This window comes from Cryptotermes secundus, unplaced genomic scaffold, assembly GCF_002891405.2.
Source record: "Cryptotermes secundus unplaced genomic scaffold, Csec_1.0 scaffold1016, whole genome shotgun sequence".
NCBI classification, from domain to species: domain Eukaryota; kingdom Metazoa; phylum Arthropoda; class Insecta; order Blattodea; family Kalotermitidae; genus Cryptotermes; species Cryptotermes secundus.
Window position 1 is genome coordinate 918,489 of NW_019724759.1, and position 26,575 is coordinate 945,063.

Sequence of the window (26,575 nt, forward strand, 5' to 3'; positions counted from 1 at the left end):
GGTTAAAGGACGGCTGGTGTGTAAGGCTGGAAACCTTACCATCATCAGTGAGCCAATGGTCTAGAAAATGTAGGAGCCTCAACATCCCACAAACCTATGGACCTCCATGGCCTGTTACAGGGATAGCTTTATCTTTTTTTTTCTTTTTCACCAACTACTCTAACATAATATTTGCACATCACTTTCATAGCTTTGTCTATCATAAATATTTGCAAGAGTATGGATTAAACTGCGTGTTCTAATGTGCTGTATTAGGTATGTAGGAAAGAGGGAACTGAGAAGGAAACAGAAAATTTATATTTTTATATATACCACATGATCAGTTTTATCAGACCTGTTCTTTGTGTGTATATATATTCACATATAGAATAACCATTACAGAAGTTAACAAAAAAATTTTTTTTTTTGACTGACATAATTTATTCACAGAATTACTGGGGTTTTGAACTTTTCCCATCATCCAGAATTTTAGGTAATAGACGCAACGTTTCGGAAACTGGATCTGTTTTCAAAATATCGTGTCTCCAAATTAAGATCTAGAAGTTTGTGACAATGGTATAGTAATACAATTATTGCATTCCTGGACATTATCCATTTTCCTGTTTTTATTTAAACACAACATTTTGAAGACTTTATTCTGTTTCTGTCTTCAGCTGGAACCTACTCATTTGGGCCCAATTGATAGAGCTAGTCCCTACCTCCTTGTGTTGGTGCTGGTGTCCAGATGTCTGGATCTAGTAACACAACTCACCTTTTGTAGTCCTTCATATATAAAATATTAATTTATTTCTTAAAATTCCACATTTAAAAATGGGGGTGTGAATGCTCATTTAGACATACATAATATATTTCCAGTTATATTATACAACATTTATTTTCTCTTTGCAGAAAAATTTGACAATTCCAGTATATTTTTATGTACAGATTATGAAAATATTAACATTCATGATTTTGTGAAAATATGTAACATCTCACAAACTCCTGCTACTGGTCAATATGAAGCCAAATATCACTTAGCCACTACTGAGGAGGCTGTCATGCCATGCAGTCATTGGCTAAAAGATCGTCATGTTATATCCAGCCACATATCTTATGTTGTATGTCAAGTTCTGAGCCATTCCCTTGCAAATGGTGGGTGATAAAATTTTCAAACTCAGACCGAGATTGAGCACATTCAGTTTTACTTGAATCTCCCACTTTACTTTAAAAGACAGGCAAACATTATTAATTTTGTTGTGCAGTGTTACTGTCCTTAATTTGATCAATGATTAATCTTTGTTTAATGGACTCTGAAGGGATACATCTCTTTTACAAAACAAGATCTTGGTGTATATAGATAGAAGAGAACCTTTATCATCATTGTTAACAATATACAGGTAAATGTAATGCTTAATTACTAGAATTCCACATTTAGTTTTCTGCCCCTATGTAGATGTCTGGTATTTAATCATGAAAAATAAATATGACTTCAATCATCAGCCTCTTCAAGTAAAACAGCTGCACAAAATCAGTTTAGACCTCGGAGTGTGACTGGCAAAGGCCGGCTTCATAATCTTCCTGTGGACTGTAATTGTTGCTGCTCCATATCATGGTTCGTCTGAAGAGCATGCTTCTCTGCTTGGTAAATCTTGAAGATCTGGGTTAGCACAGGTGATGCATCTGGGTCATTCATCCATATGTTGGCACTGCTAGGATTCTCCAGCAAGGACAGGAAAGCTGTCACAACACCAGTCACATTAGCAATATACTACAGCACAATGTTTACTGCAAGTGGTTTTTTCCCTTGGCACTACAGCCCCAGTGGGGCCTAGGCCTACCTCCATGAACTCTGTTCACTTTGGTTTTTCTAGATCTTACACATACGGTAGGACTCCTTGGGCAAGTGATCAGCTTGTTGCAAGGCCTCTACCTGTAGACAAACACAGAAAAACGCACATAAACATCCATGCCCTGGGTAGGATTCGAACCCACGATCTTGGCTTCCAAGCGAGCGAAGACAGTGCATGCCTTAGACCGCTTGGCTACCGTGACCGGCACTGTAAGTGGTTTACAGACTTTTATTACATTCTGCAAATTATGGTTAGTATTATATTAAGATGGAGGGCTATTACTTGTAGCTGTTCGTAACCAATTATTCAATATTTTAACAGCTACCTTCCATATCTGGTGTCCATCTCCTCTATTCATAACCTGAGAATATGCATGCCATAGTGAGAAGGGACCTCACGTGGTTGGAAAAAGCAACAGTGCATGAGAACAGAGAAGAGTATTTTCTCACTTGAACAGACTTTCTGACTATCTGAAATATTGAGAGGTCAGATGACCCACAAGTGGAAATGCTGGAGGAGGAGGAGGAAGTGTAAGAATAAGAAAATGAGAAAGGAGAATACTGTAACAGATTTGATCAAAGCATTGCCAAGCAACGGCAGAGTAAACACTTCCCAACAAGCAAAAATATAGGGGAAACTGTGTTTATTATGTGGTCTGCACCAACCAACAATAGAAGTACCGTCTTAAATGCAACAATTTTATTGTAGTTTTTACTTCTTTTTCCTCTTCCACACTACATGTTTCGGCCCTAAATGGCCATCATCAGGTGTGTATCACTCACGCAACTGTTACACTGCTTGTTAAAAATTTAAAAACACCAGTCTTTCCAATGGTATAAAATCTTTGTCAATCTACACGCGTCAATTTGATCTTTAAATTAGCACTTTTTAAACCCCAATTCAAGTTAAAATGTCTATAAGATCTTTGTTCTCTTTCTTTTTCAAATTTTTCAATTAAAGTTTTTCAGGGTACATGCCCTATATCTACGGNAACAAGCACCGTAGATATAGGGCATGTACCCTGAAAAACTTTAATTGAAAAATTTGAAAAAGAAAGAGAACAAAGATCTTATAGACATTTTAACTTGAATTGGGGTTTAAAAAGTGCTAATTTAAAGATCAAATTGACGCGTGTAGATTGACAAAGATTTTATACCATTGGAAAGACTGGTGTTTTTAAATTTTTAACAAGCAGTGTAACAGTTGCGTGAGTGATACACACCTGATGATGGCCATTTAGGGCCGAAACATGTAGTGTGGAAGAGGAAAAAGAAGTAAAAACTACAATAAAATTGTTGCACTTAAGACGGTATTTGTCCATATATATTGTGTGAGTGTAACAGGATGCTGAAATATAATATTGTCAACAATAGAAGATTGGGGTTATGCAATCTGTTTCTAGGCAATGGCTAGTTAAACACATTTCCACATATCGGACCATGCTATGCAACATGATGAACTCATCAACAATAGAACTGTTTTCTATGAGGTCCATCCCATGGCTACATAACAAGAGCTGTGAACTGAACAGGACAGTAACTTTCATAGAAGAAAAAAAAAATCTGGTCATGAGCCCCAGTCAGGGCTCGACACCAAGACAGACAGACTTACGGACCGTCAGTTGCAATGTGACTTGGACTTGGGTAGGATTACAGCCCTGTGTGAAGGCGGGGTTGAATACCTGTGTGGGGTTTTTGTTTTGTCGTTACTTCAACGACAACCCACTTCTTCAGAACAGTTTGTACGTCCTGAAAAGGACCGTTGGTTGCTGAGATGCTTGGCCGGTGAAGTAGCGTGGCGCGCGCCAGTAGGAAGGGATGTTGGTTGCAGTGTGTTGAGGCGGCTGAGTCAGTTGACTGGCCACAGTGCGGCTGTTGCTGGAGGTTGCTTGGTTGCTGGAAAATGTTTGCTTGCCGAGTGTGGTCGCAGGAGTGGAGAGGCGGTAGCTACACCAGTTGCCCAGTGTGTCGGGCATGACCACCGGCGAATCGAGGCGGCCGAGTTGCCCAGTGAGTCGGGTGAGACCGCCGGACAGCCGAGGCAGTCGTGCCTGGCGTAGCGAAGTGCCGATGCCTCTGAAGACCGAGCACTGGCGACAAAGAGTGCTGTAGACTGATGTGGAACTGATCGAAGACTGCTCACTTGCGAGCTTGTGCTCTGCCTTTTACACAATGCTCGGTGGGCAGAGCGAAACTTGCATTTGAGGAGCAACAATTTGCAGAGCGCTGATTGGCTAGCAAAAAATGAGGAGCAGAAATTTGCAGTGTGTGCTGGTATAAATATGAATGAAACGTCCGGCAATGCAATATTCACTAAGGAGTGAGTGTTGTCTAAAAGACTGGTGGAAACAGCGTGCTATTTGGGATGTCCCCACACCTCCACCGTGACCCTGCGAGTCGTAGGAGGCGACGAAAAGGGAAGTTTCAAATCTGAGACAGTAAAATATGGTCATGAGTTCCAAGGGACTCAAGACCCCGAGAAAGACTGCACTGGCAAAAAGGCAGACCCGTCCTCTTGTCAGAGAGGGCGCCCCACAAAAACAAGACTGTAAATGCCAAAGAGTAATAAATATCTGGTCATGAGCCCCAGATGGGGCTCGACACCAAGACTTACTGACTGACTGACCATCAGTCGCAATGTGACTTGGACTTGGTAGGATTACAGTGAATTGTAACTAAAGTACAGAAGGGTACAAGAAGTCAGCCTCTGAAGGTTTAACATGTGATCTGAAGACTTCATGTTCGCTGTAGTGCAGTGATATTGGAAGTGTGACAGCGTTCCTGTGTTAAAATCCGTTGCCAGAAAATGGATAGGGAAAACTTTGCAGAGGAATGGCCATTGTTTAGATCTGTTAAAGTTAAAGCAGATATAGAAGACTTTACTGTACTTATACCACATTAATAATCTTGAAAGTGTTATAATTATTTGTATATAAGACTAGTGAATGTCCAATAAACTGACTCACCAATCCAAACCCACATATAAAGTCACTAATACATGTGACAATACACACGTCAGAAGTGTTTCCACTTAAGCCAACTTGCTTCATGGCTTTGTGGCATACAACATTCTTGGACTCATAACAGTTTTAATCATGAAAAGATCCAATGTAACACGTATACTGCTTTGTGCCTGGACTGATAGAAAAATACAAATATGGGAAGTAAGTTACAGACCCTGTTTCACCTTAACCCTGTTCCATGTGGTGAATGCAATGAAAACATTAATATAAGAGACACAGGACATCCTAAGTTTGTTTTGTACAAACATACCTAGAAGCATCTTTGGACTGGTGAGGCTGAGTTGTATTACTGGATTTGACATTATGGCTTTATATATGGATCCCTCTGGGTCCAAACCAATGTCCAGACCTTCCAGGCTTTTACGACGCTCTCCAAGCAACCACTCACACTGCAGAACAAATCACATATTATAATGTTCTCTTAACTATAACAACTCTCATTAATGGTACACAAAACATGACTGAAATTATTATATTATATTCACAACTGTTTGCAGATTGTCATTGATGTAACACTTGAAGCAATATCATAAATTTAATTTCATCTTTAAATAGGTTTATTATTGTGATAGTTATGTATGTGTTTGCACATTCATGCTTCATTATCAAATCATGTTCATAAATATTACAAATTAAGGAGTATATGACACAGAATGTCACTGACATAACTGAATAAAATCCATTACTTAACCTGTTCCATGCTGAGTTCCTTTGGCTAATTTAGAATAAAGAACTGTCAAAAGACATACATATCTCTAACCTAACCTGATGTAACCAAATGTGTCAAATATAACCTATGTGTAACATCTAAACATCTGAAAGTATGTACAAGTACACTCAGCACGGAGAGGGTTAGTGAATATGCTTTACCAAAATGAATATGAGACAATACAAACTGCAGCAGACTGGTTGTTTCCTGTGACACAGAGTGCATCACAAACATCCTCCTCCGGGAACCCCATATCCATTAGATTTTGCAATGCTTTCACATTGGGCTGAAAGTCTCGTCGCTTAAATTCCCGGAATGATTCTAGCAATGTGGTTACTGACTGTGACTTCTTGACTTCGCTCTGGGATGAGGTACCTGCAATTTTAGAACATAATACCATAGATTTACATACACTGAAACAGAAATTCATGCAAAAGAAACATGAAATACAGACACAAATTGTCAGTATATCAATCACTACCCTGTATTAACATAGCATTCTTGATAAATGCTTTGACATTTTAATGCTACTGTGTTGCATAAATGAACTAGGTTAGCCTTATGCCTCCCCCGCCTCTTCCTCCTTTCCTGGCACTACAGCCTTGTGTGGGTTGCGGCCTCCTCCTTAATCCTTCTCCAGAGGTTCCTGTCCGGTGCCTTTGCGTGATTGGTTCTCTAGAGGTTTTGTAACAGTAAATTTTTCTGGGGTGGGGTTGTTAGTCACACACCCAACCCTCAACCTAGAAGACCAGGGACTACACTTCTTCTGGGCCCTACTCTTATACCTATCTGGCATATATTCTTCTACCAGAAACTTATGCCCCCGCCAGCATAGCTCTCTGGGTCACTGGGGCACACAAACCTCCTCTCCATGATATGGTGGCAGTCCTCATGGAGGGTTAGACTTATACCATTAAACTTCAATGGCCAGGTGTATCTTTACTGCAATCATTCATGTGTGTGGTTCAGCTCACCAAGCACTGAAATTATTTAACATTAATACCATTATCTGAGAGCTAAATTTGGCTGTCAGCCCTGTAGAAGCAGAAGATGCAGAATCCACCATTCCCAGATGATAAAACTGTCACCTCTGAATTAAAATAATCTGCCAAATCCGTTACGCCATGGGAATTAAAACCCCTATTCCCAGACGATATTAAACCATAAATTCTTAACAAAGAAATTCCAACATCATCCTATCATCAACTGCCCTAGCGTCTAGAAATCTATCATATTCCTTGGAGAATGTATATACTCTAGATTCAAATGTTTCCACAAAATTTGTTCAAAACACCTTCTTTAGATAACTGAATGTTCATCAATTCTTTATCCATATTCAAAACTCTGGCCTTCTTCTTCTTCAAACTGTGGCAGTGACTGTTACAAGACACTCACAGAATGTCTGCCCTATACAGCCCTTTATCACCAATGCTGCCAACTGCATCAATAGCACTGTGTAGATGCACAGTGCCTTCTATACAAGGTAAAACCAAAAGATTCATTCTAAGAAATTAGATGGAATTTAATAACAATGATGTCTTCTGCAGTTTAATGATTATATTGTTCCTCCAGTAACCAAACATGTAAGAAACCTACTCATCTTACATGCAGGTTCTTGCTGCCATTGTAGGTCAGCTGCTCCAGATGACACTTCATCTTTGTGGTCCACAGCGTCTTCTTCTGGTTCCTTCTCCGCACCATTTTCAAGGAGCCACTCTAGTGCCTTATTGGGATTCATTCTGCAAATAACAGTGAAAACATAACTAGGGAAACAGTATTAAAACTGGCACTAAAACCATTTTGGGATTGAATTCACATTTCTGGTTCTCTTCTCCACTGTGTCTGGACTACATGGGGCCTCCTATCAAGTGGGGTAAACATAAAGTTGTCCCTGTCCTTAACTAATTAAGCATTATGCCATGAAGATGTATGGGGGAGTGGATGTATAGACCCATATTTTCTTGACCTCAGCACTAATTGGAGATTAGTGGTCAGTTTCACGCCCCAGCCACTTTACCCCCAGAGAAAGAGCCTCTGGTACCCATTGGATAGGAGGCTGGGTGAACCCCAGAGCCAGTCCAGATGACATGAAGAAGAATAGGGTCCAGGCCTTATTTTCCAAGGGATAGAGTGGCTACAGAGTGAAGAAGACCACTCATTTACAAAACTTGTTAAGCATACCTATTAAGACGGAGAGCTCTGGAAGCAACATGCTCAGAAAAACCCATATCCATGAACGGACTGACTGCCCTGGAATGTGGCTGAGTCTTAGCTTTTGCATCCAGTCTTTCCTGAATAACTTCAAACACTTCATCAGCATTCGGACTCGGTCCAATGATACGTGCAGAAGCTTCTACTAGGGAGATCAGGATCTTCCGAATTTCACTCTGAAACTGTCGTGTATCATGCAATTCTTAAGGAGTCTCTACAAATAATATAAATCTGTGCAAAAGTCACATCATGTTCAAGTAATGGTCCTTACATAATGCTAAAGCTCACTCTTTTGTTCTTACATGAGTTCATTATGTTTGTTAGCAAGAAATTATGAGCAGGAGCACAAGATGGCATGCTTGAGTTGGTACCAGTGTCCGCCTTCGTCAAAAGAAAATTAATCTAGATAGCTGCACTTCTTAGCGCATACTGCCATACTATCAAGTTAGTATCTATAGTATATATGTAGCTCTTCAAAAACATATAAAATTATTGAGGTTAGGATATTTTTGATGACATTTGATTTTAACAATTTTCCAATGAAATCTGAATCACCTTATGTTACCAAAAACATAATTGCATGTCAAACTGAAGTCATAAGAAAAGGGCGGCCGGCACAAAGGCTGACAACCTTACCACCATCTGTGAGCCGATTGTCTAGAGAAAATGTGGGAGCCTCAATGTTTTCACAACCTTATGGGCCATTATGACCTGTTACAGTGATAGCTTCACTTTTTACCTTTACTTACTTACTTACTTACTTACTTACTCATGGAGTTGAGCCCTTCTGGAGGAGCCGCCAATTCTGCAGCTACTCAAGAATTTGCCAGCATTTTATGGAACACGAAGGTTCATTACCGTGTTCACAAGAGCACTCCATGGTCCCTATCCTGAGCCAGATCTATCCAATCCATACCATCCCATCCTACCTCTCTAAGATCCATTCTAATATTGTCCACTCACCTACGCCTTGGTCTTCCCTGTGGTTTCTTTCCTTATGGCTTTCCCACCAATATCCTATACGCATTCATCTCCCCAATTTGTGCTACATGACCTGTATAAACCTTAGATAAATAGCAGCAACTTGCCAAGTATATGAACCGGTAGTATTCAATGTGGAATAATTACATGGAACGTCCTGCTTATGTAAATTTAATTGTATCACATGTGACTTGCTTACTATGTCTGTATGCACAATAGTTTGTTTTACAGTCTTACTAAGCATGATTCAAGGGACAGCTATAACCTGTCTCTGTCTGTCCACCTGCGCACACTGTGACTCTTGTCCACCATTCCACTTACATCCGCAGTAAATTCCTGAGGAAGCAGCTTCAGTGGTTTTCTCTCCTCTACATCCTTGGTCGCAACTCTGATTTCATTAGCAGTGGGGCCTCTCACATTATCTTCTGTGAAATGCTCTTCAGAGGGTGGCTGCCGACACTCCACCAGCAGTAGTTCATCTAGAAATAAAATGTATGTCACAGATAAAATAGAAAAATGTTTTATTAAATAGCTGTAGTTAAGAGCCCACAAACACTGTTTAGCAGCTGCTGCTTGTGTAGTTTATCCTAGAACTGTTAGCTATTTAAAAGTATAAAATGCCATGGTGCTATGTGCTGTCAACAGCAGTTTTCTTTTCACAAAAATATATATACAATGCAATTGTGTCACTATATATTCAAAAGGACATGGAAAGTTATTCCTAAAAATCAGCATATGTACTTCAACTAAATTTCTTAATGTTTTCTGTTAGGATGACCTTACTGGTTTCAGAAGTGGTCATGTATGAGATCTGATCAGAGAACATGGGCTCAGTTCATCATCATTACCTAACAGTCAGGGAGTTGGGGGTCACTTGCTGACCTGTTCTGGCCTCATCTGTCCAACATTTTCATCAGACATCCTTCAAACTTCCTTCATCCAAGTTGTTTGTAACTTTTCAACAGTTCTGGAATTCTGTTCCTACGTCTTTGCGCTCTGTCAACGTGTTGAAAAAACTTGGTGTTATAGTTCAAACTTTTGTCTAACATGAGTTAATTTTTACTTCCCTTACTATATCTATTTCATTTGTGGTCCATCCAAGAGTGTTTAACTGCTGACCCCATACATTTCATTTAAGTAGCTGTAATTCTGGTTATGTCTATTGGTTTATCAACCATTCATTCACATACAAAAGCGCCTGTAGCACTAAGGCCTTATAAATTTTAATTCCAGTGTGTTTCGGGACACTGGATGGCTTTTAATTACTTGTGAGCCTCAAAGGGAAAAGCAGACGGTGCACAGGGACACAGCTATGATGGACATATCCTGACATCTCATTATGTCTGTAGCTCATTCCATTGCTTGTCATTGTTTGTCAGTGTTTAAAGTGTAAGTTTTATTGCATATTGTTCTCGACAGAAGCATACCACTAAACGTGAATAACGCTTGTAAATTTTATATTTGTAATTTATTTAACTACACTGCTAGGGCTGTGCAACCTCAAATGAGTGGGTGACTACAGAATAATGAATTGGAAGGAAACCTTCATGGTCTAATTTAGGCGCAATCGTGGCAATTTCCTGATGGGACTGAGGAAAATCACAAAAAAAAATATCAATGACAGTCAGTGTACCAGCTGAATTTGCACCCGGTACCTCTGAAATACATGTCACATGTTTTACCGCTTAAGCAAACTTCATTAGTGAGATGCCTTAATCAGGTGATGTGAGTGATGTATGTTGATACTGTTACAAAAGCTGAACAATAATCACCATTGTTTCTCAATCCTTCCTGCAAAACGGAGTTGTTATTATCCAGTGGTCTTTTCTCCGACACCAAAACAAGTTTGTGGTTTGACGTCACTTTGACATACTCTAAGGGACTGTAAAAATGGCAAAGAGCCATTATTTTCAATTTTTCCACCGTTATATCCGGCGCAGCATCAATATTCCACACACCACCTTCTGCACTTATAACACTCAGTTTCACCAGAGAGTTGCTGAATATATCGGTGTCGGATACAAACATGTTCGATCGCCCAAGAGCCCCACTACTTGGTAGTGTGACTCAAAAGTTTATTCAAAATATTTATCAGCTTTTGACGGGTCCCGTACAATTCTTCACATACTCAAGGGATTATTACGGATTTCCACCATGGCCATCAAATCACCTGGCGATTATTTTGAAAATTATCGATAGTAATGTATCGAATTTTATCTGTTCTGTAATACGGACGAGACTGACGACTGGTGACGACCACAATCTATTTCCCTATCTAGTGATGCTAGTGATCTAGTGTTTACCGCTCCACGAGTCCTACGGTAATTGCGAAACGTGTTTATTTCGTAACGATAGGCCCGAGCTTAAATAGAAATGACAGGAGTACTGCTCTTCTCCACACCTTAGATTCCCACTGAGGAAAACATGTACATCGTTCAACAGAGCGTGGAAAGTCTCGTAACTATTTTCATAGTAGTTTCACGACTTATTTAGTATTATAAATTCCTCGGTGATAAATATATTTTCGCCATAGCATCCAGACCATCTAGATTGATCTAGACTGGCTGTGGGGTCTGTCCAGCTTCCTGTCCAGTTGGTGCCGGGTGCAAGGAGGTTGGAACGTGAAGCTGAAAGCTTCATAGTGTTTAATTAGCTAAGCATAGGGAGCGATAACTTTGCCTTCGATGAAACGTTTTGTTACTGTTAATCAGTTCAACCATATAGGAGACGTGTTAAATGAACAAGCAGTAAAGATCCCAAAGCACTGTTCAGGCGTCGACGGCTATCTGTATACAATTTTCTGCTTTATATTTTGGGGTTCTGATGCCCAGCAATAGTAGTAGAAAATTTCCTGACGTTCCAGAGCTTCCAGAGAAACGTACTCGCCCCATCTTCAGAATAGAACACTGCCTGTCTTCAAGGTATAAGAAGATACGTGTTTCGGGTAAATAAACGGGTTGCAAATCTGGCTTTTACTTCTGTTATTTGACGACTAATTTATATTATACTAACGCACAAAGAAGCAGTTTGACATGACTGAAGGACAGGAACATTCGGGTTACTAGGATTGTATTGGAAGCCCCATTTGTAGAAGAATTGTTCGGAAATTTGTAACGAATTTTTAAATTTTAACGACGTTTAATGTCAGTTTCTCAACATTCGTTTTAATACCTAAGTAGAGTATCACTTTGGCAGCATTCATTTTAATACCAAAGTGGACTACAAGTGTAGAAATCGTGAATGCGTGGCATAATAAAAATTTTACAAAATATGCTGAGAACAGGACACTGTATATATAGTGTTCCGCCTTGGCTTCTACCGACGATGAGCACAAGATAATGCAGTTCGAGCCATCAGATAAATATGAAGCTTGGGTAGACATTCCTACTTGTTTGACCATGGGTTTTCAATGTAAGTTTACGTTATTCGCTGGTTCCGCTTTTATGCCCCAGTATTTCATTCAATCTGATGACCTGATGACGGTGTCAACCACGGTGAATACAAACAGCGATGATGATGCTCGGAGGTATGTGATTGATACCCCTGACTAATATCGTAGTACCAGTTGTCATAGCAAATAACTGGAAGATTGGGAACACGTTGAAGATGGCAGCTGCAGAAGAGGCATATATACCAGCTGCAAAATTAGCAACTGATGAAAGACTGGAGTGGGTTCCACTATCCTTAACACTAGTAGAATATCCCCAAGGTAATTTTTGGAAGGAGTCTGTCTATGTTGATTAAGCTTATACATTTGTTTAAGTATGTTGTACGAAAAGTGTTCACACAGATGTATGCAGATTAATGAGAGAACTGAATAATTCTATAAATAATTTGTCGAGGTGCCAAGTTGAATTGCTTAATTTGCTGCATATTCATTTTAAATGGGGTTTTCGTTCATAATACTACATACAGATATATTAGATGTCTGTACGTATATTGCAACTGGGCATGTGTAATTTTAAGATATGTGTATGAATTTGGTTATAGGTCAGTTTTGCATAGTTTCTTAAAACAAACTTCAGCTTAACCTATGATAATGAAGGCGTATAGTAGGCCTGATATTTGTGCAGAGGTGATTCAAAGCATGTGGGTGTGTAGCAATTGCATGATACTCCAGATATAATGCATAATTTATAACTTAGTAGGGTACATGCTGCAAAATAATTGATCTTGAGCTACAGTAAGAATTAAACTTATATGTTGTGTACACATTAAGAGGCATGTCTGCAGAGGTCTGTTAGTGACTAACTCCACAAGAGTTGAGTAGTAGATAAGGGTTTGGTATACATGTCTGTGCTGTTGTAGAATGTCAAGGTTCATTACCAGTTTGCAAAACTAGTGTAACTATACTGGGCTTCAGTATTTCAGTACAGTCTATGTCCTCACAATCTATTTTGCTAAGATTTATTTTGATACCTCCCTGCTGTTGACTGGAAATATTTCTCTATACAGCAGCAATTTTGTTGTTATATCTGTGGCAATGTATATGTCACTTCAGGTTTGATGAACGATTTTCTGTTTACTTCCCACCTTTCTAGAGTTTTTGATATCTTTCAAGATCCAAGATCTTAAACTGAATAAATAATTTGTAACATATGTTGTAATTTACTTGAGTTTGATGCACAGTTAACCTCTACGTGAGAGAGACTGTTGATGCTGGCAAGTTTGTTAAGCAGACTCGTATACCAATCTGTATTAGGCATCACTTTTTTCAGTTCCTAACTTTTCTTTTCTATGATGAAAACAAGGCTAGTTCAGTGATTACCATGTAAGAGCTTTAATTGCATATCTCATTTGTGGTATGATTTCAGGATCATTCTGTTAAGTTGATAGTTGGCTGTATTTTTATTTTCTTCCACAAAACCAAGAACCTGAAGTCAACATTCTGTGTTAAGAGGTGCATTTTGATTCCATAATGCTCATTCCTCATTAGGGTAGAAATATTGTATTAAGTTAGATTTCTTAATGACCGATCAGAGTGGCCAGACAGTTTAAGGCGTGAACTGTCGTCATTTGCTCGAATGCTGGGATCATGGGTTCAAATCCCACTCAAGGCATGGTTGACTGTGTGCATTTATTCTGTGTTTGTGGCGTCCTGTGTGTGCAGGTGCCGTGTGATGGGCTGATCCCCCATCAAAGGAGTCCTACTGAATGTGTATAGGATTAAGAAACTGAAAAAGCTGCCAAGGTCCAACAGAGGACTGTAGAACCATAGATAGGCAGGCAGGTGGTTATGTGCGTGGGTGGATGGATTTCTTAATGAGATTTGAGGTTTTCAGAACAGTGAATGTTCAGATTATGGTCATTCCAGGATGTGATATCATATAGTTTGGTAGATTGAAATACATGGCACCATGTCTCAGAAAGCTGATCCGAGTAGATTACTTTGACTTAGTGGACCCTAAACCACATGCAGCACTCCTAGTGAAATTATAGAAAATTTGCTGATGGACTTGTTTTCAGACTGTTTAAGAATATATCTGTGAATCACTATAGAGCCATCAAACTAGAGGAATAACTTTTTTGAAATAATTTTTATTTCTGTTTTCAAAAAAACATGTGTGGCATGCTTCTCTCTGTCTGCTGGTACCCATGCATGTATGAAGTAACTCGACCATTACAAACATGACATTTGGGTGAAAGTCTGAGGTTATGTCCAGTAAATTTAACACAGACTACCAAATTCCATCAAATTCTCGTAAGCATTATCACTAGTACAGGTACAATAGGACAAATGGAAGCCGATGTGCCGAGGGGACCTAATATGGATTCCACCTCACACTATACGAACTCTTAACTATTATAATCTACTGTAAACAATTGTAAGTATTGTAACTTCATTCTCTTATTGTAATCAGCCAATGTACAATAACTGACTTGTCCTATATCATTTAACAATGATCTGCAGTGACGAAATAAATAAATAAATAAATATTGTCTTCCCCCAAACAAATACTGATATAATAATATAATGAGCGCAGATGAGGAAAGAAAGATTTGATATCTTTCTTTGTGGTTGTAATGCTAAATTGCCATTTGATGAATATTTGCAGAGTGAGTGTTGAAGCTGCTGACATTACAGAAAGGTTATGAAATTATACTGTTATGTAAATGCCTTCTCCACTCTTGAGCAAGCCAGGACTAGAAGGAAGTGATAAAGTGATTTTAATGTGTGTGATAACATAAAACTGCTGCTTGTCACTTTCTTGCTTTGTACGTAAGCATTAACTTCATTAAAAGTTTTGGAATATGGGTAAAGGTTTTTGAATCATTTGAACAGCACACCAAAGAAAATGGGTGAACCTGTGTGACAGAATGTCAGAGACTCTTGGTAATCTAGCCCATAGATGTATATTATAAAGCATTGTTAGATAAATTTAAAAAGGACCACAAAAATGCTGTTTTTTGACTGTCATCATGTGGTCTGGTAGGGTTGAAGTATAAACCAAGCAAATGTTACTTGTCGCGTGTTCGCCCCCTTAGCTTATTGATCCTGAAGCTGGAAGCAGTACATTTCTCTGGAAGGTCAGTAAACTTCTAGCATCACATCCCTGAAGATGGTATTGGTCATAGTCATTATTGTCAGAACCTCAGATATAACATAAAAGAGACCATTTTATTTAGGCTTGACTGGTGTTTGTTTCAGGGGATTGGTTAGGCAAACTGCTAGCTGTTTCCAGCTTACTACCATTTGGAATCCTCTCAGGTTTTGTAGCTCTCATTCTCTTCCGTAGGGATTTGCACACGGTAAGAACTTATTCCTTGTGTAAATTTTGGGAATATAATCTGATTTACTGCTTGCTCTTAAGGGGATTCTTGTAAGCTTTAAAACACTTCCTTCCATTTTTAACGTCCTTCAATCACGTATGTTCGTTGCATATACCATTTCTGATTGAGCTTGCTTGTAGATCAGTAATAGTGTAGACTTGTGTTGTGGAAGTCCCTACACAGTGTGTCCAGGTTCAGTTAGGACTGTGTTCATTAAAAATACAAGACATGAATTATTTTAAAAATTTCACACTTTTTATTGAAAATAGTCTCCTTCTGAATCAATACATAGCAGGAATCGATTGAAAAGTTTTCGAAAACAGTCACTGTACTCCTTTTGTGGAATCGTGTTTAAAACTGCAGTACATTCCCTTTTGATATTCTGATTGTGTCGTGATGGTCTCCTTTTATCACCAACTTAACTTTTGGGAACAACCAGAAATCTGCTGGAGCCAAATCTGGCAAATGCGGAGGATGATCAAGGACTGTGATCCCTTTTCTGGCCAAAAAATCGTGCATGATCTTCGATTTGTGGGCTTGGGCATTATCATGGAGGAGAAACCAGGAATCTTGCTCTCGATATTCAGGTCGAATTCGAAGAATTCTCGCCCACAAACAATTGAGGACTCCGAGATAATAATAATGAGAATTCACTGTTTGACCTTCTGGCAGAAATTCCTTTGGAATCGAAGAAAACGGTTAGCAGCATCTTTCTTTGGTTTTGGCTTCTTTGGGCTCAACCACGCAGCACTCTGCTGCTTTGTGAGAGTACAAAACCATGCACAGACCTTCCGTTTGCCCAAATCCTCGGTCAAAATTTGATGCACAGTACTTTTTGGTATTCCCAAAAGCTCCTCGATGAGTCTTGCAGAAACACATGTGTCTGATGTAAGGATTTCAGTCACTTTTTTCACATTTTATTCAGTGCGACTTGTTCTCGGCTTTGATGCACGTGGAGAGTCTTCAGTGTCCTCCCTGCCATAATGAAATATAGCATACCATCAAAAAATGTTCGAGCGACTCAAACAGTCACTACCGTACACATTTTTCATCATTTTGTACGCTTCTCCAGCTATTTTGCCTAACTTCAAACAAAATTTGATGTTGGCTCTCTGTTCATCCTCCATTTTCCGACAAGCGTCAGAACAGTACTGTTACATTCAAGGTCAGAATACATGATGCAGCGATGCTTGCGATTTGAAATTATAGACAGCCACAGATGAAATTTCAAGAAACTTAACGCCACAACTCGCCAACAGATGGCATTGCAGGGCAACATTTAAAAAATGAGTCCTAACAGATCCTGGACACATCGTGTAGTTCGAATTTCAGTTTGGTTAGTGGCATTCTTATTGAGGTAAGATAAGGTTGTTCATGCTCTTAATTAATTAAGCACTGTGCCATAAAGGCATATAGGGGAGTGGTGGTATAGCTCCACTGTTCTTGACCTCAACACTAGTTGGAGGTTAGTGGCCAGCCTCACGCCCTGGTCGCTTTACCCCTGGGGAAAGAACCCCTGTTACCCATTGGATAGATGTTTAGTAGGCCCTGGATCCAGTCTGGATGCTGTGGAAAAGAGCAAAGAGTCTAGCCCATCACTGTAGTGACTGTGCTACCCTGGCTGCATTCTTATTGAGGTTTATTGGTTTTCTCAGTCTCCTCAGAGAAGTGTTGTGATAGGCCTTCAGGTGGGCCATTGCCTTCTTTCATATTGTAACCTGTTCGCCATTTATATTCATTTCATGCCCCCGTACAGTGATAAGTAACTTGTGGCTGAAACAGAGCTACTGACCCATTGTGTGGGAATGCCAGATGAGATTTGTAACATAATAATAGTCCACTATGGTCGTAATGTGTGTCACAAGAGTTTTCAGAGATCCATGGTATTTTATTTTAGTTTGTCATCAACAGATGGCAGGATTACAGTCATTCTGTGTTATTTAACCAGCTTGTGGCAGTTGTTTACTGTTGAGATACTGTTGCTTTGTATCTCTGGTCTCTGATTAGCAAATCCTTTTGCTAACATTCTGTGAAAATGTTAGATTGTAAAAGTCATAGTGCCAGAGCTGGCCATTTAGTGTCCTCACTAGGGACTAAGTAAAACCTGAGAAGATATCAGTATCGTTCCTCTCTTCATTACAGGCAATGCACACAGCATCCACTGACATTTGCTTTTCCCATGTCATTAAAAGTTTGCTTAATTTCTAAGGGGTCTGATGGTGCTGTATAACACTCAGGATTACTAGGTTTTTGGACTTTGTCCATTGTCCACTATTCTAGAGAATGCAAAAGAATTGGTAGCATATCTGTCTTGTATTTTGAAGGTGTCTTTTTCAGTCCTCAGCCAGCATATCAATTATCCTCACTGAATATTTTAATAGTTTTTCTTAGTCCAGTCTCTGAGAACATATGCTTCAAATTAGACCAAGACCACTTCCACGTTCTGTTGAATTCATTATTCGCTAATCATCAATCCATTTGGTGCTTTTGTGTCATTAAATAAATCATAAATAGAATAAGTTCATCAACCCCATTTTCATTACAGTCATGCCACTCTCTGTGGTCTTGTCTCACTGTTTTTGTGCAAAAGTGTGTGATGGAAGGCATAACTGATGTTTGTACTTGCTTGACTGAATGCACGTGCAAGTGATGCAGAATTATTCAAAATATAAGTCTATTTATAATTTACTCATATCAAGGAGGAGATAAAACTTTCAAACTTTTCAAGGCAAGGGAGGAAGGGACTGAAGGGTAAAGATGTGAAGGCACTGAATCTCCACTGAATTTTAACAGGCTTCTCCACTAGAAAATAAAAGAAATAATTTTTCTTGTAGATAACATTCTTCTTTGGCACAACATTAAATGAAGTCCTGAACCTAGTGCTCAAGTACACATTCTGTGAAGCAAGACCAATGCAGAGGAGTGCCCTGTATACAGAATATGGGATGCCATCATCACATTCCCAGTTTATGTGGTTTTTTGCTACATATATGGTATACTTTGTGTTCATACGGTAAGTATATAAACATAAAATTTGCTTAGAGGGGGGGGGGTGGAGTCCAACTGGGTTCGATTGGCCTATTGTAGCCTGCCTCGGGTGATTATGATGATGGAGAATTTGGTGGAATGAAGATTGGCAGGGGACACCGAAGTACTCGGAGAAATCCTGCCCCAGCGCCAATTTGTCCACCACAAATCCCACTTGATCAGACCAGGGATCGAACCCAGGCCGCTACAGTGGGAAGCCAGCGACTAACCACTTGAGCTATGGCGCGACCCTCATATAAACATAAGTAGACTAGGCCTGCACAGATTTCCTGTAAATCCAGGAATAACCTTCCAAAGCCATGAGCAAGAGTAAAAATAAAATATTTGTGGTGAGAAATTTCCTAGCTTTTATTAACCTTTGAAGGCCAGTGACAACTTTCACTGAAGGTGAAGTGGCCCAGTGTTGACCGCAGTTGTTAGTAAACAGTGCATCATGAATGCACCTCTCCCACTCTTCTTTGGCCTTTTCTCTTCATACATTTCTTTGTAGCAACGAATTGCATTGTTTATCGTTCGGCGAATTGTAAGGCTACGTTCAATATTGGGATCAACTTCCATAACATGCTCTGACAAGGTTTCAGCCATTCCCATAATTATTGATAGTTGTTCAGCTGTTAATTCTCGTGCAGGCATTTCAACACAGTTGTTGTCTAAGTTGTCCTCCCATTCTTCATAAGCCTGTTGTTCATCTATGTTAATAAGTGTTTCATTATCTAGTTCATTAGTATTCGATTTGATGCACTCAATTACGTTGACAGAATCTAACTCATTGAAACCAAGTTGCTGTCTGATTTCCACTATGTTATTAGTGACTTCAGCAAAATGAGTTTCAAAACCAATGAAATCATTTGCACAGTGTGGTATGATATGTTTCCATACTGCCCTCATATTGCTTGCCGTTAATTCATGCCATGCTTCGCCTATATTTTCGATAACATTTCTGATGTTGCAGCTCCTCTAAAATTCCGTTAAAGTAGTGCTCTCCCCACCTCCTCCAGTGATAGCTGTCAGAGCTCAAGAACAAACGACCTGAGCATAGGTACATACATATACAATGGGGAACTCCAGAAAAAATTGATATATGTATCATATCACATCACTTAAAACCACATAAAAATAAACCACACAAAAAGAGACTTGGCTGTATAAAAGGAAAAAACAGATCATTTATGTATTAAAAATAATTTTATGTACTAATTTTTTAGAATTTATTTTTATTTTGCTCAATTAAAATTTAGTTTGTTTTTAACTTTTCAAACTGTACTAGTGAACATAGTGAATCTGGACTGATCAAAGTCGGACTATGCGAGGTATTGCTATGCTAGGAATGTTCCTAGGGGCAAAGGGTAGGTGGCTGATGTTTAAGGCTAATAGCCTCACTGCCATCTGTGAGCTGGTCATCTAGAAAATGTGGGAACCTCGACGTCTCACAACCCTGTGTGCCTTCATGGCCTGTTACAGGGATAGCTTTACTTTTTTTTTTTTTTGATTGTAATAACTAATGGACTATTAGAGATAGGAATATGACATTTTGTATGAAGAAAATCACAAGTTGTATGTGAAATATTGTTTATAGATAAACTTTTTTTTCACCCCTGTTCTTAGGTTACAACATATGAATAATAACAGTTTACTAGAAAATGCATGGAAGACCGTGATCACAGTGGGGTGTGTTTCTATGGCAGCATTGGTGACTATCAGCAGGTACATTAAATTCTTACCACTCATATCAAGTAAGTTGGCTGAATTGATAATGCTTCTGACTTGTGTTCAGAAAATGCCTGTTTCAGATCCCAACCTGGACATTGATTATTCTGACTAATGTCTTCAGTGGTTTTTCTAAGTCTCTCCGGGCAAATTCCAGGATAGTACCTTCAGTGAGGCCATGATATTGTGACATGCCACCTAAAAGGTGGAATATTGGAGTCAGACCGGGCATCCATTGATAGACAACGGCTTGGTAGTCACATTTCTACTACAATAAGTGCAGTGAATGCATCGTTGCCTGGGTGACACTTGTAAACACGTTCATTCGACAGTGCATACATGGGCAGACCGTTACCACGGTAATGAAAATCAGAACTGTTCATTAAGGTGTCTGCTACCCCAGATGCCCAGCAGGTGTAAATGGAGGCCAGTTCAGAAGCAAGAAGTGAGAAGTCGGAGGAAGAGGACAGAAGAGAAGTCAGAAGTGAACTAGCGTGCTTTCGAGAGGCAGACATCGTTCAAGCAAGCAGTCATTGACATTCATTTGTGTCTTAGTTAAAGTAATTTGAATGCATTATAATTATCTGTAGTTCCACCTGGTGAAATTGTCCAATAAATCAATTCATCTAATCCGAAACCCATTAATTACTTGTCCTGTTACGTAAGCGGCCTCCGTAGTCTAGGGCTAACGTTCCCACCTCATGACTCAAGGTACGCGCTTTCAAACCAAGCGGGGGTCATGGAATTTTTAAGGGCAGAAAAATTCAGGGAACAAGTCCTCCGGGAGGGACTTTAAGTTGTTGGTCCCGTGTCTTACCTTTACGGCATGTAAAAGAACCTCATGTCTCAAGGAGACCTGTGAGCCAAATTATAGGACATTTCCCACCCAACAGTAGTTTTTAACGCCTCTGGTAGATGGGGGAAGCATCAGGTACCGCTGTGCCAGTAGAGGCCGAACTCGCTGGCTGAGTCGGGGCTGATGGCACGCACCAGTACCGGTAGGGTATAGAGACTGGTAGAATATCAAAGGGGGACGTACAATAGATCAAACTGGTCGTGGTGCATGGTGAAACCCACCCCTCTAATAATAATAATAATAATAATAATAATAATAATAATAAAAAAACCTGGATATGTGACAATATTTTCTTCCTCATCCTTATAAATTTGATATTCACCATCATCTAATCATTCGATGCTATATAGTCTTGAGTTACTGAACAGTGCCATTAAATAAATTACAGATATGCATGACTCTTGCCATTCATCAGCATCTTAAATCTCATCTTAGGGTTTGCATCCTGTTTGCAGCACATAACAAACCTACAACAGAGATTCAGTAAATAGGGATTTTTGCTATAATAACACTAGTGGAAGTGAATTAATGTCTGCAAATTATACCAAGTGGAATTAGAACTTTTCAAAATGGACTACAACCTTTCATAACAGAACTATGGTCAGCTGAAATCCTCTTGTATTTAAAAGTGGAAAATTGGGTTGCTCTCATTACAGTTTTCAGTAATGACTATTGTTTTCTGGGTCAGTGAATTAGATAAGGCCACCACTTACCAGGACAGTGATAGTGAATGGGTGATTACCATCTTGCTCACAAACCTAGTGTGGGTATGGAATATTATATTTGAGTGAAATGTTCTTCTATATCATTATGTAATATAATTTTATTTATTTTCATGTACCATAACTACACAACTGATGTTGTGCATAAGATTTTTAACTATTCAAAATTATGTACTACATGTGAAATTTTCAATTAAAATATTTATATATATGAAGTTAAGGTTTGCTATTTACCTGTTACATATGTTTGGTATATGTTTCTTGATATTAATGCACGAGGTACATACGAGGTTCTATTGGAAAGTTCCTGGACTAGGTCAAAAAAGAAATGCTGGCTTAACTTAATTTTGACTGTCATCTCCTTCAAAATAGTCTCCTTGGGAATGTATATAGTGATCCCATCATTTTGATCCACACTTCAAAAGCACCGTGGAAGTCATTTTCCTTAATGCTGTCGGGTATTGCCAGCAATTCCATTTGGATGTCAGACACTGTTTCAAAATGTCATCCCCTTGGTTTCATTTTCAATTTGGGAACAAATCGAAATCACAGATGGCTAAGTTCAGCAAGTAGGGAGGATGGGTAATAATAACCATATTATTGTTAGTCACAAACTCTGTGATTTTCAGGGACATGTGGGCTGCCATGTCATCATGAAAGAGGAGTGCCGTGCATGTTCAAATTTTCTGTGAAGGTCTCCTTGTACACTCCATAACTGATACCAACGATATCTGCAAGCTCATGGATTATTTGGCGATGGGCTTTGTGGACGAGTTCTCCAAAAGCCTCACGAAGCATTGCAAGGGTTTCAGTAGCAGATTTACCAGTCTTCAGACAAAACTTGATGCAGACACGTTGCCCAATTTTGCTATCCATCGCAGACAAAACAAAACAAGAATTCGAGAAAGCACTCGTGTAAAAACAGGTCATGCTCACATCATGGTGTCACATGGCAGACTGATGCAATAGCCTTTCGGAAGTGTGACCTTGGCCTCCCCTCTCATCTTCTTTCACCAAGGCAGTTACAACAAGAACAGTCTGGGAACTTTCTGATACCACCTCATATACTAACCTTGTAATGGAGGGGTGATTTACTCACACCAGTGACTGGGAGAGCTAAGCTCCTGGCAGGGCCACCCACATCAGACATATCAAAGGGTAGCAGTAGGATGACGTGCAGTCCCTCATCATCTGGGTTTCGACTTGAGCATGGGGTTAATGATCCTGTTCTAGAAAAACTTACTGCTATGGAACCCCCAGAGCCTATGGGGAAGGCCAAGACCCATGCAAGGTTTTAGCGCCAGTAAAGAAGAAGACATAGTAACCATTGTCCCTTAAGGGTTAATGATGCATCGCTTTTGTTCTGTTGCAGAGTCTATTTGCAGTACCATACATGGAAACAGGTTCTCAGTGGAGCACTGGTTGGCTTTCTCTTTGGCTCACTCTGGTTTGCTCTCACCTACCTGATATTTACACCTGTGTTTCCACTTATTGTCTCGTGGTGAGTATAGGTTTAGCATTCTGCTTCATACTTGCAAAATTCCTCACTTTGTTTGTCTGGAGACTTACACTCCTGTCTGAGATTTTCCCGGTTATCTTATGTCCTTAAATCGATGCTTTGAACCTGTGTAGTTGAGAATCAGCATTAAATAACATCTGGTCAGTTAACCCCATGGAGGAACGTGGTACTTCCTAACTTCTGATGCTCCTGTTTCACTTACATGTAAAGAGGTGTACCTTTTATTTTCTGAACTAGCATGAAGCCTGTTGAAAATATGAAGGGAAATTGTTAAAAACAAGCTCTGTCAGAAACACCTTTGTCAGTCCTGACCAGTTTTGTTAATAGTTCCCCCAAGCTCCCTCAAAATATGCAGCAGCTGCTTCCTTCAAAGTACCAATTCATAATTCCCATTTCATCCTCCCGTGCATTGCTGTGTAATCTGTGTAGTTGAGAAAGTGTTATTAAATAAGTTAACACTGGTTCAGTGTCTTTAATCTGGATGAATACTTCAGTATTAATGCCCCCTGGCCTTCAGCATTTCTTCCATGACATTCGTGTATGAACATTATGCTCTAAGCTGTCTGTTGTTGTCTTGAATTCTTCATGTATATAGTTGTATCACCTTGCTGGTATATAAGGTCTAAAAATGTCTTGCAGTCCTTTCCTCCTTAATTTCGAGACATTTCAGGTAAAATGGCCAGCTGTTAGGGACTAAATGGCACTTGAATGTGTTACTAATATTTTAATGTGTGTGTTATGTATTGCAGGCGAATATCAGAATTTTTGCTTCTGCGAGACACGACATTGATACCCAATGTTTTGTGGTTTGAGTATACAAACAGTCGACAGGAGGCTCGGGCCCGAAGTCGCAAGTTGGTCTCCATGAAGTCCCAATGACAGCTGCTTGGCTTCCCCAGTCATATTGTCGGTGGTGGAGGCCTATTGCATAATCTCATTCATTTTTACTGGGCCCGCAAGAGGTAGTAACTCAGCCTTGGGCCATGACTTGATACTGCCTCATTTGATTTGAGGCTGTAATTTAGTGCTGCTTCACTCAGTTGAATGAGGGGCAGCGACTTGTTACTGCCTCATTCAAATCTTACAGATTGATGAGGTAGCAAAGCCTCATGTAGCTCTGTGGGATGACTAAAGATAGTGAGTCAGCATTGCCTCGTTCCATTCCAATGGACGACATGAGGTGGTGCCTTGTTCCAAAAAGACATAAAGGATAGTGAATTCCAGGCTCTCGTATAAAAGCAGCATTGTTTGGCAGCTGTTGCGGAGTATCCTTCATTTGGATTCTTGTAAAGACAAATCAAGTACATGGTGCAATGGTTAATTTGAAGTCTGCAATAAAATGGATTTAAGTTGCATTTATGTTGTATCTTGCAACAGATGAACAGATTTGGGACCTTAGGGATATGACAGCACAAAACTTTATCCTTCAAAGCACAAAGAGTCAGAAGAAGTTGTGTCATTGTAGTGGGACATCAGTTCAGAGTAGCAGCTCTGACTCCGGAAGCATATAGATGCTTCCAGAGATTGCAAGGTTTGAAGCCCATTCAGGACATTCTTAATATGTGTGTGTGGTGTTTTCATTACAATTCATCATCAACTTTTCATCTCAGCTAGTTCCAAGGTAGCACAATCCAGTAATGACAAAAAGACAAAAACTAATTTTGACTGAATATTTATTTCTGTTTGAAAATTCAAGTGTCTAGCAGTTTATTGATTTAAAGTGCTTAGCTGTATCTTTACAACATTGCCTGTTAGAAACCAGAATAAGATTTTAAAAATGTGATTTGTGATTTTTTTTAATTTTTTTTTTTACTATGGGGAAATTTTGAAATTATTGGTATCTGTTGTACATTTATTTCGGTGTGAGGGTTGTTCAAATGAAAAGCATTTGCGTGATTGGCCCCCTAAAGAAAGCAAAAAAGGGCTGTAGATTCTGGTTGGACGAAGACGTGAAGGTTGGAGTCATGCGGTGGTTCCAGCAGCTGCCCAAGCAGTTCGTTGTAGAGGGGGATCCAGCAGCTGAGGCATCAGTGGAACGAGTGCGTGCCTACCTGCCAGCCTGTGGAAACTAGATTCAGTGGCTTCACTCCTTCGCCCAGAAGAATCTGGAATGGTTTTCAATTGAACAACCCTCATTTGTGCAGGGGTTGAGTGTGAACCCTTCCTCCACTACTTATTCTCCAGTGGTGTACTTAAATCAGTCACATGTAAGCAGTTATGGGGGACTTAATAAAATATACTTGAGCACAGCTCAGCAAACAAGCTGTTTTGTGTATTTGACTGTGAACTTTGGGGTTAGATAATATTGTGGCTGTAACAGCGGAAATGAGTGGTTTGAAAGAGTTTTCTTAACGTAAATCGTACCACTCCTAAATGTACCAAATTCCAGTCTCCTGTCATAGTTTGGAATGGTACAGCCAATGCAGCATCTTCACTTTTGCTGTAGGTAAGCAGGTGCCTTACTATTTTTACAATTTGAGATGACAGTGCATTATTTTGCTTCATCCAACCATTCCGCTGTGGGGAAATGTTCACAGAATGAATGATTTAGTGTATGATTACATGTAAAGAATGATATTTAAAGAAATAAAGTTTGAGTTCAAAATGGTAGTTCATGAAGATCAATTATAAAGTCAAGCATGTTACTAGCATCCTGACTATTAGTATACGTCAACATATTAGCTGACTCCGTGAACTTTCGGTGCAAAATGTACGTGGACTAAGTTAAGATTTTACCGCGGTGGCCTGGTCTGGTCAAGTGAGATTTGTGGTGGACAAAGTGGCGCTGGGGCAGGTTTTCTCCGAGTACTTCTGTTATCCCCTGCCAATCTTCATTCCACCAATTGCTCCACAATCACCCTCGCCTATCATCTGGGGCTGGTACAATAGGCCAGAAGTGGCTGCAGTACAAGGGACTTAGTCCCACCCCGCTAGCAATTAAAAAAAAAGTTAGGATTTTGAAGTGGGGGGGGGATAAAAGGTTCCTGTGACCAGCACATAATCTCAGTGCTTGCATTTTTGTGTTGTGTCTGTGTGCACTTCAGCATGTACAGTTTTTGTTGGAGTCATTATAAATATTATCTTGATGCAAATATTTCTGATGTCTTCAAAACACAACCACGTATATTCTGATGAATGAGCTGGGATAGCTCAGTCAGCATAGTGAGTGGCTATGATCTGGATTACTGCGGGTTCAGTTC

General features: G+C 39.6%; 2 protein-coding genes across 4 annotated transcripts; one reads left to right on the forward strand and one right to left on the reverse strand.

Annotated features, from left to right (window-relative positions):
• Positions 1-652: 652 nt before the first annotated feature.
• LOC111863019 (ubiquitin-associated domain-containing protein 1) lies at positions 653-11,115 on the reverse strand. Of its 3 annotated transcripts, none has more exons than XM_023848954.2 (7): positions 10,525-11,107; positions 9,074-9,231; positions 7,742-7,953; positions 7,157-7,299; positions 5,748-5,935; positions 5,102-5,240; positions 653-1,716 (listed from the first exon to the last, which is right to left on the reverse strand). In XM_023848954.2, exons 1-7 carry the CDS (start codon positions 10,778-10,780, stop codon positions 1,547-1,549), a joined length of 1,266 nt encoding a protein of 421 aa, XP_023704722.1. In that variant the 5' UTR covers positions 10,781-11,107; the 3' UTR covers positions 653-1,546. The 3 variants fall into 3 exon arrangements, 2 of the variants coding, with proteins under 2 accessions (XP_023704722.1, XP_023704723.1); XM_023848955.2 differs by having other exon boundaries at positions 654-1,716; positions 7,166-7,299; positions 10,525-11,104; XR_002842529.2 differs by having other exon boundaries at positions 1,630-1,716; positions 5,722-5,935; positions 10,525-11,115.
• A 1,112-nt stretch (positions 11,116-12,227) lies between these two features.
• Positions 12,228-25,985, forward strand: LOC111863020 (dolichyldiphosphatase 1). The gene is made up of 6 exons (XM_023848956.2): positions 12,228-12,461; positions 15,402-15,502; positions 18,358-18,536; positions 20,177-20,275; positions 23,229-23,357; positions 24,125-25,985. The coding sequence occupies exons 1-6, from the start codon at positions 12,359-12,361 to the stop codon at positions 24,252-24,254; spliced, it is 741 nt and encodes a 246-aa protein (XP_023704724.1). The 5' UTR covers positions 12,228-12,358; the 3' UTR covers positions 24,255-25,985.
• Positions 25,986-26,575: the final 590 nt, after the last annotated feature.